General features: G+C 45.2%; 1 protein-coding gene across 2 annotated transcripts in view; it reads right to left on the reverse strand.

The window, feature by feature from the left end:
- Window positions 1–19672, reverse strand: part of ttf2 (transcription termination factor, RNA polymerase II) — a 65817-nt gene that overhangs the window by 42674 nt on the left and 3471 nt on the right. For both annotated transcript variants that reach the window (XM_038802015.1, XM_038802016.1), the window contains exons 2-8: window positions 19547–19658; window positions 18022–18108; window positions 16371–16437; window positions 11154–12239; window positions 8544–8670; window positions 4321–4485; window positions 3067–3224 (exon numbers count right to left, since the gene is read on the reverse strand). In XM_038802015.1, coding sequence (XP_038657943.1) covers window positions 3067–3224; window positions 4321–4485; window positions 8544–8670; window positions 11154–12239; window positions 16371–16437; window positions 18022–18108; window positions 19547–19658 — 1802 coding nt within the window. The remainder of the gene's footprint in view (window positions 1–3066; window positions 3225–4320; window positions 4486–8543; window positions 8671–11153; window positions 12240–16370; window positions 16438–18021; window positions 18109–19546; window positions 19659–19672) is intronic.

Here is a 19672-nt window from a genome sequence, read left to right on the forward strand (position 1 = left end):
TAGTAATCCTGAGATCACCACCTTTGAGTCACCGACTTCTCAACTTTCTTTCTAACTCCCCATATTCTGCTTTTAGGACCTCTTCCCTTTTTTTTACCTATGTCGTTGGTACTGACGTGTACCACGGCCACTAGCTGTTTACCCTCCCAGAATGTCCTGCAACCGCTCAGAGACATCATTGACCATAGCACCAGGGAGACAACATATCATCCTGGAGTATCATTTGCGGCCACAGAAATGCCTATCTATTCCCCTTACAATTGCATTCCCACACTTTTTACTCCTGACCTCTGTGCTGATATGCCTGTAAGCAATATCATAGATGGATGGTGTGCAACCTCCAATCAGTAGGCGGCGGTGCAGACACACCATGCGGTCTCAAGACCGTGGTCATGTGACCAGGAACTCCCATATAAGTGGAGACACAACCGGCCATCAGTAGATGGTTGTAGGAGATGGTAGTAAGACATACAGGTGAACAGTCGTGCTAGGTGTAGTTCCAGAGGAGTTCAAAGAAACTCCATGATAACTTGCTCTGTCACATCGCCATCTTACCATATGCGATTCAATAAAGATCCTAGGTGGAACAAGTCAAGGTGTTTGGTGGAGTCATTCGCAAGGTATAGAAGACCAAACGCAACACCTTCTGCAGAGAACCAACCATGGTGCAACAAATTTGGCAGTTGCAGTTTCAGGCTAAGAGAAAATCTATGAATTTGTAAAACTAACTTTGCCACCTTATAGTTAGTACTTCAAAATATTATTTTTTAGCATTTTCAGTTGAACACAAACAAAAGATTTAATTCAAATTCCATTTGATTGTGATGGGGACTAAGAACGTTCTGGTCTGAGAAAGCTTTATTTGGTTTCCTAATGCCACTTCATAAATGATGATGCCTGAAGTTAAATTAGATCGACATTGCATGGCAATTACTCAAAATCAGGGGCTGGTTTAGCACAGGGCTAAATAGTTGGCTTTCAAAGCAGACCCAGGCAGGCCAGCGGTGCAGATTCAATTCCCGTACCAGCCTCCCCGAACAGGCGCTGGAATGTGGCGACTAAGGGCTTTTCACAGTAACTTCGTTTGAAGTCTACTTGTGACAATAAACGATTTTCATTTCATTTCATTTTCAAAATTAATAATGAAGTTTCTCTACAGATCTTGGTTTGAAACTCCAAATAAAACCCATCTTCTTTGTGTCTTACTAATGCAATTCTTGGATGAAGGGAATGCATGTCATGGGTTGATAATTTCTCACAAAAAGTTCACTGTGCCTAAAAATATAATCTTAAATTGCAACAATTACAATTGCTTTGAAGTTTGTTCCCACGAGATACCAATTTACCTCATTCAGTACAGTGACACAGGATTTTTCAGTAGAATCCATCATTCCAGATTTTCCAGATCACCTTAAATTCCAAATGTGAACAGTTGGAACTTACTGAGTCTCCGTATGAAATAAGGAAAATCACGTGCGGCACAGGTTGAGATTTATAACAGCATGGGGTTGACAAGAACAAATTATTTTTCAGTGACACATTGTTATTTCACACGATAGGCAACACCAGTTTAGAAAAACAATTAATCAAATGTAATTAAATGAATTTCCTCTTTTATATTTTACAGCTTTGGGAGACTTGCACATGTGAATCATTTCAAAAATTATTCGGAAACAATTTGCAGCTCTAACCTACAATGTTTAATATTGCAAAGCCTACAGAAGATTTCTACGGAGATAACAGAGGTGACATACACTACATAGCCAGAATTTAGCACTCCGCTTACCACTCCACTGCTTGTATAACAAACAAACAAACTGGAACCAGTTATAACAATTATTGAACATAATTCTCTTTATCTGCAAGGTGGGTATATGCAGATATCTCTACAGCTATTAGCTGGGTTCCGTGAACATCTTCACACAAGATTCAGAAAGAAAATATGGAACTTTGCTGTCATGGGAGTGTCCCTTTAAGAAAGGTTTTTGTCTTATCACACGGCTTCAGTGACCTCATTTATGTGGGTGGAGCTGAGCTGTGGCTGTGAGAGTATTACTTTTGCTTTCAGATTTGACTGCTGTGGACTCAGGGAGAAAGAAATGTTTTGTTCCCGTCTTTCTCTAGTTTCATTTTAAATATCTGTTCCAGTAAAAATTACATTGGGTGGTGGCTTTTAAGATATAGTTTGCTTTCCAGAAGGGGTTAAACGTGCTGGTGAGCTGAGGTCAGAATCTCAGGAAAGGCCAGTCTTATTCAAGTGAGAATGCAGAGTGCTGGACCATGCCCTTGAAAAGGGATTTTAGTTTATGAATTGGAACAGTTAAGGGGGAATTCACTAAGTGTTATACATATTTACTGAAGCTGTGGGGTATCTTTATGTTTATAATTGATAAAAAAAACTCTTGCTGTGTGTTTATATAAATGTAAAATAAGTTCTTAGAATAAAGCTGGTTTGATTTAAATGTCTGGCCAGACTCTTGAATCACACCCGAAGGGAAGGCTCTTGTGCTCATCCAAGCCAAATTCAACATAAATTTATAGGCCAGATGAACTCCATAATACACTTTGGAGTTTCTAAACCCTGGCCCATAACACTGCTGAGCAATTTCCTACCTCGTCCCCAACTGTGTCAAGCAGTTCTAAAGGACTGCAACAAGTTGCTGAGAACATACATAGGGTGGCATGGCGGCTTGGTTAGCACTGCTGCATCTCAGCGGCAAGGATACATGTTCAATTCCAGCCTTGGGTCACTGTCTGAGTGGGGTTTGCATGTTCTCCCTGTCTGTGTGGGCTTCCCCCACGTGCTCCAGTTTTCTCCCATAGTCTAAAGGTGTGCAGGTTAGGTGGATTGATAAAATTACCCCTTAGTGTCCAGGGATGTGCAGGTTAGGTGGGGCTACGGTGTGGTGTTATGGGGAAAGGACGGGGAAGAGGGTTGGTGTGGACTCAATGGGCGGAATGGCCTTCTTCTGCACTGTAGGGATGCCCTGTTCTTATTCACCTCCATATTGAAAAGAAGCACAAAGTTGGAAAATTATATAAAATAACAATCTAATTTACAATTACCTTGAGATATGGTGGGTCTTCAGCCTCATCAGAAATTTTGGGGCCAGACTCCAGTGATTTGTGGAGTTGTTCAATAGCCTCACTGGTCATGTTCTTGACAGTGAGGAGTCTGTCCTCTGTCATCCGTCCTCCATATAGGCCTGGCTGCTGACAGTTTGCTGAAATCGTAAGAAATAATTAATTCCCAGTGCGGTAAAATGAGATCTGCACTCCTTATTGGATTAAAGGAATCAAGAATGGGCAACTTAAAAACATTATACATTCTGTACTTGAAAATAAAATTCAAACTTGAAAATCCCATAAAGGTCATTCAAATTCCAGCGTTGCTCCCTACCCATCTCTCCAAAATGTATTCCGTTAATATTTCTAATGAAGTGTCATTTTATCTGCATCTCATCTAACTTCATTTTAAATTGTAATAACAAATGTAAAAAAATCTTGACCACCTTTCCACGCAAAGACAACTCTTGCAGAGGGCGATACAGAACTGGTCAAACGTATCCCAACTATAGCAGGCACAACAAAAGAAAGGTGTGCCTAATAAGCATACTAAATACATGAATTTCAGTAGCAATTCAATGCAAATCCTAATGTCTAGTGGATTATATCAAACAGCATGGCTCTTTGGTTGTTTGCAATATGCAGAGGACTGACTGTACTTAACTAGTCCGTGCTTGCAAAACTCAGAACATGTCTAATATGAGATGCGATTCCACAATTGAATAGCACTTGCTGAACAATTCTGGCTGTGCTAAGTATTACACTAACAATCATTTTAAGATTATCAGTTGGGCTCACAATGTGTCTTTCACTTACATTTGCTGGAAGCTAAATATATTCACATGAAAGGACATATCTCCTGCAGGCAAGAGTAACATGCCCAGACATTGCATCTTTTTTCAATTAAACAAAAGCATGGGAATAATGGCTCCCCTGGTGCATTCTCCATGGCAGTGCTTGGACCACAGTCAACTTGAATACCAATAGCACCCTTTTCTCAATCAGTATAAATTGTTGCTCCCTTTAAAATTTGGCATTCTTGCATCTATCCCAATAAGTGCAAAATGAAAAGCTTCAACATCTCTTATTTTCAGCAATACTCAAAACTGAAAATAGAAAACTGCAACCGATGAACAAGGTGGCCCCGAGGAGAAAAATATCAGCATGGATCTGATGGGCCAAATGGCCTGTTTTTGCAATCCAACATTCTAGGATTCTATTTTTTTCTTAGAAGAATGTTTTCCTATATCTTACCTCTGTACATCTGGTTACAAAACTGGCTTGACCCCAGAGAAGAAACATCATTGAAACGTGAAGTTGTTGCATCAGATCTGGGATCCTGATAGGGTACAGGATCATTTAATCGGATGGTGCCACTCTTGTCAAAGGGATTGATTTGGCTGTTCCTGGTTTCCTCTCCTATAGACAAAATCATTGTTGTGTTTGAATTTCAATTGTTCTTCGAGCTCAATTCTCAATACAATTCAAAATATCCAATTCACCTGACAGCACGTCTTTCAGGACATATGGGAGGAAAACGGAGCACCTGGAGGAAACCCACGCAGACACAGGGACAACGTGCAGACTCCACACAAACAGTGACCCAAGTCGGGAATCGAACCTGGGATCCTGGAGCTGTGAAGCAAGAGTGCTACCCACTATGCTACAAAGCAACTAACCTTGATTGCTTTAAGTTTAGAAGTACAACTTGTATAAAAATTCACATGGTATAATTCTGTAGCAGAGCATCTTTGATGCACTATCACTGTTGTTTAGGAATCTCTTAACCTATTGCTACTGAGGTAGTGCAAGTTTACAAGTTCACACAGCCAACGCAAATCGAGACTGGTTGAAAAAGCGTGGACAGAGTACACCCAAATTTTCAATTTGCACTGGCAGAAAGCACTGCATCAAACTAAAGAGGTAGTGGAAATCTAGAACCGTCGCCTTAAAAAGCCGATCAGGCTAGGTCAATTAAAAATTTTAAACTGAAATTGATAAATTCTCACGCTGCAGGGGTTTTAAGGTGGAAAAATGGAGTTAACATTCAAATCTGATTGGCAGGCCAGGCTCGATGGGCTGAATGGCCTGCTCTTGTTCCGAAGTCTCAGTGAGTGAGGTTCCCTGCTGGCAGCATGGGCTCTCCCAATCAGATTTAAGTCAAAACAGGGATGTGCTGAGTAGTCATACATCAGGTGGCTCTCCTCCGAAAAACAGAATAATAAGCACTTTTAAGCCAAATTTAGCCCACAAAAACCAGACTATAATATCCCCTCACACTCAACCACAGGAAATACAGCAAGGATGCCAAAATGCAGCAGGTCAAGAGGCTGCAGAGACACCAGAAACTGCAGTACCGACTACATGTACCCTAGTGAGGAGAGACAGCTTCCCCAAGCCGATGGAGATCGACAGGGCTCACAGGCCGGTCCAATCAAAACCAAGGCTGGCTGGGGGGGGAGGGGGGGGGGGGGGGGGGGGGGGGTAGCAGAGGGTTAAGGAAGTGAGGAGGTGAGGAGCCATGGGGGGATAGGGAGGGCAACAAATCCACAGGGGGAAGCAAAGCAACAGGGGAGGGGGGGGGGGGGGGGGGCTGGGGATGTGCTCTAGACTGGCTTCAGCTGGTCACTCTCAGAAACGTGGAACAGGATGTCACCGCAAATAGCCACGTTGGAGAGTTCCTGAACAAAGGGAAACCCCAGAGTACAGGGTCTCACCCACATGGCATGCAAACAGTTTGAGGCCAAGTTGTGTGGCCCCTTGAACAATGGGAAACCCCGGAGTGCAGGGGGCCCGGCCTCATGGTGAGTGCGGTGACCACGGCCATTTTAGATGGCCCTCTAACAAAGGGAAACCCCAGAGTGCAGGGGCAGTATGGCTGATCCTGCAGGGGGGTGGGGAAACCAAAACACCCCCATCAGGATTGTCACATGAAAAACATCAGGGGACTTGAATCATAGAATTTACAGTGCAGAAGGAGGCCATTCGGCCCATCGAGTCTGCACCGGCTCTTGGAAAGAGCACCCCACCCTAGCCCACACCTCCACCCTATACCCATAACCCAGCAACCCCACCCAACACTAAGGGCAATTTTGGGACACTAAGGGCAATTTATCATGGCCAATCCGCCTAACCTGCACATCTTTGGACTGTGGGAGGAAACCGGAGCACCCGGAGAAAACCCACGCACACACGGGGAGAACGTGCAGACTCCGCACAGACGGGGACCCAAGCCGGGAATCGAACCTGGGACCCTGGAGCTGTGAAGCAATTGTGCTAACCACCATGCTACCGTGACTTAACGGCCCAGTGAAAAGATTCAGAGTCTTCACCCACCTGAAAAGCGTGAAAGCCGACATAGTCTTTCTCCAAAAGACACCCGAGGAAGAAGGACCGACTGCAGGTAAGAGAGGGACACGTGTGCAGACATACCATTGACATGACAGGACGAGAGCTAGGAGGTAGCCATACTAAGAGGACGATGTTCACTGTGACAAAGATGATTATGGACCAAGGGGGACGGGTAAGTCATGGTCAGTGGCATCTTAGATGGGGTAATGGTGGCCCTGGTGTATGTGTACGCTTCCAACTGGGATGACACGGAATATGTAAAGTCAACCATGGCGGAATTCGATAAGCACCTACAGGCCGTAGACAAGTATATTACTAACAACCAGAATGGAGAGGTCTCCCCCTCCACGTTCTGAGAGGCGCTGAAGGCTGTGATTAGAGGAGAATTTATCATCTATAAGGCATGCAGAGACAGGGAAGAGAGGGCGGCTAGGCAGCAACTGAATGACTCCATTCTGGAGGTCAACAGAAGATACTTGGAGGCCCCGACCATAGAGCTTCTGGTGGAGAGGAAAAAGTTACAAATGGACTTTAAACTGCTATCCACCAGGAAGGCAGTGCACCAACTCTGCCAGACACGGGGGATCTTCTATGAAGACAGAGACAAGGCTAGCCACCTGCTGAGAAAGCAGGCAGGCACGAGGGAAATAGCGCAGGTAAAGGATAGCAGAGGCGGACTGGTAGCCGAACCAAAAAAAGGTCAATGGAGCATTTGAGTCCTTCTACTAGTGCTGTACGCCCCTGAGCCCCCTTAAAATGGTTCCTCGATGGACTGGACATGCTAGTTGTTGGACATGATAGGAGGAGGGGGCTGGAAGAACCTCAAGAACTAGGAGAGGTCATGGACAGCATCAAGCTGGGAAGGCAACGGGACCCGACAAGTTCCCAGCGGACTTCTTACAAAAACATTTGTGACGGCACTGGTCCCGCACTTGCGGGAGATTTTCGCAGACTCGCTAGCGAAGTACGCTAACACAAGCCACCAAATCACTGATATCCAAGAAAGACAAAGACACAACGGAATCAGATCGTAGGACCTATTTCACTGCTCAATGTGTATGAGAAAATACTTGCAAAAACCCTGGCTAAGCAGCTGGAGAACTGCGTAACAGAGGTGGATGCAGAGGACTAGACAGGCTAAAAGCCAACATCAGACGACGGCTGAATGTGATAATGACCTCATCTGGGGGAGAACACCAGAAGTGATCGTCTCCCAGGACGCAGAGAAGGCCTTCGACAGAGATGGGTGGAAGTACCTCAGAGGTACACAAAGCGGTTTGGACTGGGACAGGGTTCACTTCACGGGTGAAACCCCTGTGCAACGCCCCCAAGGCGAGTGTACGGGCCAACACCACCAGCTCTCACTACTTCCAGCTGCACAGAGGCACAAGGCAGGAAAGCCCGCTGTACCCACTCCTGTTCGCCCTGGCAATTGAGCTGTTGCCAATTGCCCTCAGAGAGGCGAGAAGCTAGAAGGGAATCCGAACAGGAGATAGAGAGCAGTCTCACTCTATGCGGATGACCTGCTCCTATATCGTGAACCCGCAAAGTGGCACGGAAGAGATCATGAAGCTCCTGAGAGATTTGGAGCACTCTCGGGCACAGAGAGGAGGAGGAGCAGAGCTGGGAGGAGTACCATTCAAACTAGCCCACAGCAAATTCCACTACTGGGGATCCAGATTGCCAACAGCTGGACACAGATCCACAAGTGGAACCTGACCAGTCTGGCAAAGGATGTTTAAAAAAAGGCACACCGAGATGGGACAGACACTGGTTAGGGGAGAGTACAGACGATCAAGATGAATGTACTGCTCAGTTCCTCTTCCTGTTCAGAATCACATGTGTAAATAGATGACAATCACCCACTGTATGAGATGAGACCAAAGAAAATATCTCAAAGCAACAAAAAGGGAGGCGGGCCGATACCAATGGAAGGTTTTTGTATTTTGTACCTGATGCACATACCCCCTTGTCTATTGTACAGCGTATAAAATGAAAACTGCAATAAAAACATTTTTTAAAAAAAGATTTAAGTCAACACATCAAACACTCCTGTAACTTTGAAAACGTTCTGCTCACCCATTTACAAAAATGCTTCATTCATTCTAATAAACTCAAAATAGTACCTTTCCCATTGTCATCTGTAGGGGACAGGCATAGTGCACCGAGAGCATCTTCCAGGTCTTTTACTTGATTTATTAACCTCTGACCTTTGTCAGGCAGGGCAGCAACATTTACTGTTCTCAGAGTATTCTGAAAAAAGAAAGATTTACACCCATCATTTAACTTCCGGCAATTAAAGATAATTTTCCCCAGGGCAGCACGGTGGCGCAGTGGGTTAGCCCTGCTGCCTCACGGCACCGAGGTCCCAGGTTCGATCCCGGCTCTGGGTCACTATCCGTGTGGAGTTTGCACATTCTCCCAGCGTTTGCGTGGGTTTCGCCCCCACAACCCAAATATGTACAGGCTAGGTGGATTGGCTATTCTAAATTGCCCCTTAATTAGAAAACTGAATTGGGTACTCTAAATTTACATTTAAAAAAAGATTGTTTTCCCCGGCTGATCCATCATGAATGTAGCAAACCGTTATTAGATAAACTGACATGTTCAGTGTAATATATTGATAACTGACCAGCATAGAGAATAACACCTTATTTACCCAGATAGAAATTAATAATAGTTAGTATACCAATTGGGTTTGCCATTCTGCAGACATAATTCCCACCTCTCAACTAGAAAACAGCAAATCCAGATTTTACAACAACTTCACTAAGCTGACTTTAATCAGGTGATTAAAGTCAACTCTTCCCCATTCTGCTCAATCAAAAGCAAGAAAGATGAACCTCAACACTGTTATGTTCACATCCTTACATTATATGCATGTTGGTTAATCAGGTGGCTGCATTAAAAATCAGCCAGAGAGGACGGCATGGTGGCTCAGTGGTTAGCACTGCTGCCTCACGGCACCGAAGACCTGGGTTCGATGCCAGCCCTGGGTCACAGTTTAAACTCCACCCACATTCAACCCGTGTCAGCATGGGTCTCACCCCCACAATCCAAAGATGTGCTGGGTAGGTGGATCGGCCACGCTAAATTGCCCCTTAATTGGAAAGAAAAATTAATTGGGTACTTGAATTTTTTTTTTAAATTCAGCCATAAATAACGGCCATGCCCCAAATTACCTCATTGCCCTGACTGCAGAAGAGGCCTGTGTGATGGTCGCCACATCAATGATATGATAAAGAGAGAAAAGTGTGAAATAATTTCAAAAATTAACATTTTTCAGTTGTACCTTTTTAAGTGTGTGAATTATTTCTGATAATTCCCTATTACAGCCATTCTATAAACACAGAGGGAAAAAGATACAATCTCCTACACATGCACTCATGGTTTAAAACAACAAATTTCCACATGATTTGTACTAAAGATTGCAAAATTATCTGGAGTTCAGCAAAGATTGTCTGCCGTCGTCTAGGTCCATTTACAGGAAACAAGTGCAGATTCAGAACAATTTAATTTAAAAACATACTTTACATTAACCAGTTTAGTATCTCAGTTATGTGTCAGTTTTTCTGAGGCTTCAAGAATAGTACCATCTTTCTACACTTGTGGGCTCCTACACTAACCGCATCAAGATAACAGATGAAATTTAAATGCAGACTGTATTCTCAATATCACAATACCTCTATTGACTGCACTTAATTCAGACCCATCTCAGTATTTTCTCAAAATATCTCTCACCAAGGCTTCAACATCGCCTTTCAAACCCACCATCCCCAAGAACAAGGGCATCAGGTGCCTGGAAGCGCTGACACTTCCAAGTCACATTTTGTCTAGACCGGGATATATAGAACATAGAACAGTACAGTACAGAACAGGCCCTTCGGCCTGATCACCCTACTCAAACCCACGTATCCACCCTATACCCGTAACCCAACAACCCCCCATCCTTAACCTTACTATTTTTTTAGGACACTACGGGCAATTTAGCATGGCCAATCCACCTAACCCGCACATCTTGGACTGTGGGAGGAAACCGGAGCACCCGGAGGAAACCCACGCACACACGGGGAGGACTTGCAGACTCCGCACAGACAGTGACCCAGCTGGGAACCGAACCTGGGACCCTGGAGCTGTGAAGCATTTATGCTAACCACCATGCTATATATATTGCTGTTCCTCCATTCTCACCTGCTCCAAATCCTGCAGTTCCCTACCTGACAATTTCATCATATGGACTGAGACAATTCAAAAAGGCCCATCATTGCTTCTTCAATGGCAACTAGGTAAGGCAATAATGAAACGAAAAGAAATGAAAATCGCTTAATGTCACAAGTAGGATTCAAATGAAGTTACTGTGAAAAGCCCCTAGTCGCCACATTCCAGTTCCTGTTCGGGGAGGCTGGTACGGGAATTGAACTGTGCTGCTGGCCTGCCTTGGTCTGCTTTCAAAGCCAGTGATTTAGCCCTGTGCTAAACTAGCCCATAATAATCGCTTATTGTCACAAGTAGGCTTCAATTAAGTTACTGTGAAAAGCCACTAGTCACCACATTCCGGTGCCTGTTTGGGGAGGCCAGTACGGGAATTGAACCCGCGCTGCTTGCTTTGCTCTGCATTACAAGCCCACTGTGCTAAACCAGCCCCAATAAAACGTCAGCGTTGCAATTGGTACCCATGGACCCAAAGGAAAAGGCAGAAATTGCCCCTTTATGTTATCTTTCCTCATGTCTATTACCTTCTTCTGTTTAAGTTGAGCAGTCAGCTGGTTGTGTAATGCCGCAGTTTTCTTGGCTTCTGTGGGTGCTGACATATACTCAAATCCAGGAAACATTGTGATTGTTCTCTGTCCATTACCTATACTTGTTTCTCTTGTAACTTCAGTCTGTTTGGTATCCACTGACTGACTGCTAAGTGTACTTTGCTCTAATTTGCTACAGTTATTTTCTGATTCTATACAAACAGGTACCTCTGCATGTATTCGGCCATATGATTTAATCTCTATATTTTCTTTCCTGTTTGAATCAGAGTTATGTGTAGAAGTAACCGAACAGTCTCTAGCAGCAGTGTATTTAATGGTTTGTTGTGTCTGACCTGAGCAGTTTTGCTGAGCATCTTTTAGCTCAGTCTGATGGGGGACCCTGGTCGTGCAGCACTTTTGAGTGCTACTTGACTTTTCATTTTCAGAGCTACGTTGGCTTTTCTTGCTTCCCGATTGTTGCTCAGCTTTCGAGTGCACACTGCTGGTTGTTGTAGTGTTCCCATGGTGCGATGTATGCTTAGATGATTCTTCATGAACACGCTTTTTCTCAGATTCTAACTGAACTTTATCTCTCTCTGTAGCAGGGGATGATTTTGACAAGTTTTCTTTGTCATTTGCCAAGAGGCCACATGGTTTGAAATATGGTAAATTGTGACCCTTATTTTTGCTCGAGTCAGTGCTTTCTGTTCCAGCATCGCATGGGAGGTGATGAATTACTTCTCCTCGAGCTCCTTCAGAATCCATAGCGGCAGGTTTTTCAGCCTCGCCCGAAGACTTTTCCTTGGTTTTGAACCCACGAGGAGGATTCTTCACTACCTGCTTCTCCGTCACTGGCAAAACATTCAATTTTAACCGTTCTCTTTCATCCTCAGTATGCTTCTTGTTTCTTTCAAACTCAGTCTCTTGGCTGCTACCATTATTGGTGTCAGATTCCCAGGTGGATGGCTTACGATTCTCGCTTGGAACTCTAAAAGGGTTTCGTTCTTCCTCCTTAGAATGGTGAAACTGCCGTGCAACATGATGGGCATCTGCCTCGGTGGATGGCAACTTTGAATTCGATCCCTGAAAAACACAATTGTTAATGTTTAATATTTCCTGTGCTTGTCCAAAAAGGAAGACATATTATGGACGGTCTAGTACTTTTTCTTTAGGTGACAAGTTGAATCTTACATGAAAACCCAGCAGAATAAATCCATGTGGAATATACTATCTGCACCTTTTCTTTATTAAAGTGAAGGCATCAGTGTTGCGGGATTATTTGTCCATTCCTACATTTCATGCAAGCATCAAATGCTGTCAGGTCACAGAAAATAGGGACCATATAGAGGATATCCAAAGCATATCATACTGCATCTGAATTCAAACCTTGGAAGTACAGATCTTTACACAATTGTTCCACTTTCCAAACATTAAACTGCCTTAAGAGTATAAAAGCAAATTACTGCGGTTGCTGGAATCTGAAACCAAAGAGAAAATGCTGGAAAATCTCAAGCAGGTCTGGCAGCATCTGTAGGGAGAGAAAAGGGCTAACGTTTCGAGTCCACATAACCCTTGGTCAAAGCTGTGACAAAGGGTCACCTGGACTCGAAACATTAGCTCTTTTCTCTCCCTACAGATGCTGCCAGACCTGAGATTTTCCAGCATTTTCTATTTGGTGCCTTATGAGTTTGGTGGCAGGAAGTTCAATCAAAGCCTTCAAAAGAGAATTGTATAATTATCTGAAAAGCAAAAATTTGCAATTCTAAGGGGAAAAGGTGACAGAGTGGCCCTGGATCATTTTTTTATCAGTGAGCTGAATTCAGTGAGACATGGTGAGCTGAATGGCCTCCTTCTGTGCTGCACCATTCTTTGAATTAATTCTTTGGCCTCTTTGAAATGAGAATAAATAGTAATCCCAATACTGATATTAACAGAGGTGAGCTATAACCACTCGAGTGTGTACATGTTTACTTATCAGAACAGAGATTTTTCATACCAATAACTTAATCTGGAGCTCAGGTCCGAAATGTGAAAATACACTGCTTTAATCTATTGAAGACCAATTTGTTGGTATCAAGAGCAGAAGATTGATAAAGAAACTTTAGGCATGTTTCCAGCTAGTGCCACTGGATTAAATTCCACAAAAGGGTCAAAGTCAAACGTTGTCTTTCTAAAACAGTTCGGGTCTTTCTTGTTGCTATCACCCAGTCTGTCAGCAAAAAGTAAACTGGTGTACAGACCAGTGTTTTTTAACAAACGGATAGCACTATCAAATATAACAAAGTTTTTTTCTCCCTGAAAATCTTCTCAATTTCCCATGATTCAGAAAATATAAAGTCTCAAATGGTCTGTTGGACTCGAGAGGCTCCGTATAAATTGTAATTATTTTGCACAATTTTGTAGAACAACCCTATAAAGGATTTCAACACTTATCTGTCCTATTGATTTTAGTGGAAAGGAAAACTGGAGTCTTTTTTTAAAATAAATTTAGAGTACCAAATTATTTTTTCCAATTAATGGGCAATTTTAGAATGGCCAATCTACCTATCCTGCACATCTTTGGGTTGTGGGGGTGAAACCCACGCAGACACGGGGAGAATGTGCAAACTCCACACGGACAGTGACCCAGGGCCGGGATTCGAACCCGGGTCCTCAGCGCCGTAGGTCGCAATGCTAACCACTGTGCCACCGTGCTGCCCCGAAAACTGGAGTCTTAAGAGCTCACAAAGGGCAAGTCCCATCCACAGACTTCATTATAAAATGAATATAATCACAAATCATTGTTGAAGTTGCAAAAATGGACTCAATAGGATTTTCTAATTTACAACAGTGATGACTCTTCAGAATTACTTTATTGGCCGCACAGCACTTCATGTGGATGCCACGAAAGGTGTATTAAAAATGAAAGATTTTTCTTTAGTCCTTCTGAAAACCTACATAGAAACATACATAGAAATAGAAGCAGGAGGAGGCCATTCGGCCCTTCGAGCCTGATCCACCATTCATTGTGATCAAGGTTGACCATCAAGTTCCCCTGATCCCTCCTTCACCCTAATACTATCTCTAATTTCCCTTGTAAGCCATGCTTTGGCCACAGTTCCCTTTCTACTCTTGCACAAAATAGGAATAAACAACTTTTAGAGTTCACCTACTCGTTCCTTGAATGCCTGCCATTGCCTGTCCACTGTCCTTCCTTTCCGTAATGTTTCCCAGTTCATCATAGCCACCTCGTGTCTCATGCCATCATGGTTACTTTAATTGAGGTTCAGGACCCTGGTTTCAGAATCAACTACCTCACTATCCACCTTGATAAAGAATTCTATCGTGGGTAGCACAGTAGCATAGGTGGGCAGCATGGTAGCTTAGGTGGGCAGCACGGTAGCATAGTGGGCAGCACGGTAGCACAGTGGGCAGCACAGTTGCTTCACAGCTCCAAGGTCCCAGGTTCGATTCCCGACGTGGGTCACTGTCTGTGCGGAGTCTGCACGTTTTCCCCGTGTCTACGTGGGTTTCCTCCCACAGTCCAACGATGTGCGGGTTAGGTGGATTGGCCATGCTAAATTGCCCTTAGTGTCCAAAAAGGTTCAGTGGGGGTTATGGGGTCAGGGTAGAGAAGTGGGCTTGAGTAGGGTGCGCTTTGTAAGGACCGGTGCAGACTCGATGGGCAGAATGGCCTCCTTCAGCACTGTAAATTCTATGAATTATGGTCGCTATCCCTGAGGATTCTCTCAACTAGACTGCCAACTAATCTCCTCTCATTGCAAAACACCCAATCCAAGAAGGCCTGTTCCCATGTTGGCCCCTCAACCTATTCATCCAGGAACCCATCCCATATACACTCCAGAAATTCCTCCTCTCGTGTAATGTATTAATTTTTTCTCACCCAATCTATATGCAGATTAAAGTCACCCATTATCACATATGTTCCTTTATCACATGCATCTGTGATTTCCTGTCTAATGTTACTCGCAACATTACCATTGCAGTTTGGTAGTCTGTATATCACCCCAACAAATCTTTTTTTGCCCCTTGGTGTTTCTTAACTCGACCCATACAGATTCCACATCATCTGTGCTAATATCTATCCCCAATATCATATCAATATCTTCTGTAATAAACAATTCAACGGCACCATTTTTCCTTTCTGTTTGTCCTTCAAAATCTAAATAGCCCTCAATGTTTAGTTCCCATCCTTGGTCACCTTGGAGCCACGATTCCATAATCCCAACAATATTAAATCGCTTTACATCTATATGTGCAACTAATTCCTCCATTTTATATCGCACCCCTGCCGCCTCTTCCCCCCCCCCCCCCCCCTCTCAAACCAAGATCCTGTTCAAAACTAAAATACCAGGAACATTGGCAGCAACATTTCAAATCCTTAAGATAATAATGATCCATATTTCTGGTGCGGGATTCTCCGACCCCCGCCAGGCCGGAGGAACCCGGGGGTTGCCGTGAATCCTGCCCTGCCGCCAGCGCCGGTTTTTCGGCGGGGGCAGGAATCACATCGCGCCGGTTGGGTGCCGTTAGCAGCGACCCCCCCCCCCCCCCCCCCCCTTTCCCGGCGATTCTATGCCCCGCGATGGGCTGAGTGGCCGCCCGTTTTCAGCCAGTCCCAACAGCGTATATTATACCTGGTCCGTACTGCCGGGACCTGGCTCTGCAGGCGGCCTGCAGAATCCTCGGCCGGGGGGGGGGGGGGGGGGGGGGGGGGGGGGGGATCTGGCCCCGGAAGAAACTCCATGGTGGCCTAGTCTGCGATCAGGGCTCACCGATCCGCGGCGGGCCTGTGCCGTGGGGGAACTCTTTCCCTCCGCGCTGGCTGGTGTAACGGTCCACCATGGCCGGTGTGGAAAAGAACCCCCCTGCACATGCACTGGGGTGACACCAGTACACGCTGGCACTCCCACACATGCGCCAACTCGTGCCGGCCAGCGGAGGCCCTTCGGCGCCAGTTGGCACGGTGCCAGGCCCTTCATCACCAGCTGGCGTAGCACAAACCCTGCCGGCGGCGGCCTAGCCCCTGAAGGTGCGGAGGGTCCCGCACCTTCCGGGCGGCCCGATGCTGGATTGGTTCACGCCACTCTTGGCCGGTACAGCCCACCCTGCTGGATACCGGAGAATCCCACCCCAGATTTCTGGTAGTAACCCATCATCAACATCTTAACTATTGATGAATGGCAAGTATCAACTCCAACTGAATGTCCATACCTGCCAGGGTACAGTTCCGCACCATTTCAGATTATCCACCTTGCCTTTTGCACAGCGATAATATAACCTACAGAAAATGCATAAGACAAGCACCGAAAATTAGAATGAATTGCCAAGAGTATTTCAGTCACATCACATTAATAAACATATACTAGGTCAACAAGCTTACATACTGGAACTGTGTATGGCAGACAGAACCAGTTCCAGCGAAGGAGCTACCACCTATACTCTGCACACAAAGTGATGTTATGTGGTAACCACAGAAAGAAAACAAGTTTTTGGTTTGTTGTGGAAGTGACTGTCACATTGGCACAAATCACCGCTGGTTTTCAAAAAGGAGAACCAGTCGTGATGACCATGCGCAGGAATGCAGACGTGAGTATAGCCTCTGGGTGGTGAGGGACATGGCCAGGCAGTGGCCTGGCATGGCCAGGTGGGCACTGTCAGGATGGCACTCCATGGGCTGGGCCCTTGGGGGAAGCCCCATTGAGGGGTTCCCTTTATGTGTGATGAGGGCGATAATTGTTTGGTTTGGGGGGGGGGGGGGGTTAGGGTTGTCCGTTGTGCATGCATTGGGGTAGTGGCAGACTGTGGAGGAGGGAGCCCCATCCCCCAGCTGCTATGTGATCATTGCCTGCACTCTTGAAATTGCACAGTCTGCTTAATCAGGCAAGAAAATGCATCTGTGAAGCCCAATTCAGCAATCTGGAACTGTAGGAAAATTCAGCCCCTGGAATAAACAAGAAACCACGGGCGCGATTCTCCCAAAACGGGAGAAATCGTAAGGCTGGCGTCAAACCCGGGCGGGTTTGACGCCAGCGCGCCCCTTCCCGACCGGGAACCGATTCTGGTCCCCGGTCGGGGCTAGCAGCCCGACGCCGCAAGCTCCGGCATCACGGGCTTAACGAATTTCGTTAAGCCCGCTTGCCGGAGTTAGCGCCGGCTGACGCGTCATATGACGTCAGCCGCGCATGCGCGGATTGGAAGACTCCAACCCGCGCATGCGCGGATGACGTCATCGCGTATTTGCGCGAAACCTGCGCATGCGCGGGCCGGGATGCCCCTCAGCCGCCCCGCGAATGGATACTGAGGGGCGGCGGAAGGACAAATAGTGCGCGGGCATCGGGCCCGCTGCCCGCGATCGGTGCCCACCGATCGCGGGCCCATGGCACCCTTGGCACGGCCGTGGTACTGCCGTGCCAATCGGTGCCATGGTTATAAAAAGCGAGTTGTTCCCGCCGTTTTTACGAACGGCCAGACCAGGTCTGTTTGCCGTTCGTAAAAACAGCGTAAAGGGCTGGGACTTCGGCCCACCAAACAGCTGTGAATCGCTGCCGGCCGTAAAAAAACGGCGGCAGCGATTCGTGTTGGGAGTTGGGGAGGGGGGGAGAATAGCAGGAGGGCGGGAAAAATGTCGGGAAGGCCCTCCCGCTATTCTCCGACCCGTCGTGGGGGTCGGAGAATTTCGCCCCACCTCTTCTGCTGACCTACAAGATCAAGCTGCAAAACCATGAGAACTATTTGCAGACTATCCCAACGCACAAAATGGTGGTTCATCTGCCCCTCAGAATAAGAAACAAAAAGTCATTCAGTATTACATGGCTCGATGTTAAATATCAACTGGAGTTGCTTACAAAATAATAAATCTTACCGATAAGACTGGCTGTCTGGTTTTCGAGAGATGGCCTGAAGTTCTACAACTGAGCCTTCGTGTATGAGACAGTGAGACACAGGAATACTGGGAAAGAAAGACAAAAACACCAGTTACTGCAGAACAATGACTATTAGAGTAAACCTCAACAAAATGCCCTAGATGATATTTAATTGAAATTTACATGGTCGGGCATTGCAATTGACCTCAGTGTCTTGGAACTGGGGAATGGGTTGGAGGTGGGGAAGGAAATCAATTAAGATTCTCACTGTTAACATAATCCTGAATTTTAAAAATAAAAAATAATCTGCATCATCAGTTCAGCAAAGTAATTATGTTTATAAATGTCTGAGGGCAACACGGTGCGCAGTGGTAGCACTGCAATCTCAGCGTCGAGGTCCCAGGTTCAATCCCAGCTCTGGGTCATTGTGCAAACTCCACATGGACATTCTCCCCGCGTGGGTTTCGCCCCCACAACCCAAAGATATGCAAGGTAGGTGGATTGGCCATGCTAAATTGCCCCTTAATTGGAAAACATGAATTGGGTTCTCTAAATTTTAAAAATAACTTTTTTTTTAATGTTCATAAATATCTGACATATATTCAATCTGCAGACTTGTACATGCAGAACATTCATAATGTAAGCTTCACTATTTTTAAATATGGATTTTGATGCAACCATTGAATCTTACATTTATATATTGGAACTGAGGATTTCTGATCAGATTTAACATGTATTTGGTGTAGTTTGTAAAATGATATTCAGTTAACTACAAAGAGTAAGGGAGGGGTTTAATTAATAATGCAAGTGAATTGTTCTAATCTAAATGGCAATTTAACCAGCTTCTGGATGAAGTCTTGACTTCTGTCAGCCAGTAAGTTCTGTATTTCCTGGTGAACGGTCAGCAGTTTCCTTCAGTAGTCCAGGTCCGTGAAGTCAACACCTGAGCTTTTATAGCAGGGTTTGGATTCAATCTCACCATCTGGCGAGTGGCTATTGTGCTGCCCTATCCCAAACTCTTATTCTTGCACACTTCTGCCCAATATAATTTTTAATTCCAGATTTTTACTGAATTTGAATTTCACTAGTTGCTGTTGTGGGATTCAAACTCGGATTTCCAGAGCACATGTGGCAGATAATGTGCACACAGCAAGCTGTCACAAAAATCAATGTGATTAATGACCAGTTAATTGGTTTACTCTGGTGTTGATTAAAGGGAGACTATATTCTAAACTCTACTGGACCTTGAAAGATTTTCAGATCTCTTCCATTGGTAGAAAATTATTTGAACAGTAACATTTAGTTATGAGGTACTTAAAGTCACAAGGTTTCCCGTTACCACGTATCACCACCCTTTTGTCAATTTTCAGCAATCCCTCAAACTCCATATTGAGTTTGGCACCAAATGTTTCCAACCGGGTTCAAAAGCTTGCATCTTAGACTAAATGTACCAACACAAAAAATTCTCAGCAAGACATTGCTACTTCCTCCGCTACATTGTGATGCAGAACAAGCAATACGTACTCAGCAAGCTGTGTGAATGCACATGGTGAACTACCTCGGTTTCCACAGATATAGAAGCTCTTTCCTTTGGTTGCTCCATCTCTCACACCTGTCTTCAGGAAACAGGGTATTCCTGTAGGACAGAAA

Source organism: Scyliorhinus canicula, chromosome 7 (genome assembly GCF_902713615.1).
Source record: "Scyliorhinus canicula chromosome 7, sScyCan1.1, whole genome shotgun sequence".
NCBI classification, from domain to species: domain Eukaryota; kingdom Metazoa; phylum Chordata; class Chondrichthyes; order Carcharhiniformes; family Scyliorhinidae; genus Scyliorhinus; species Scyliorhinus canicula.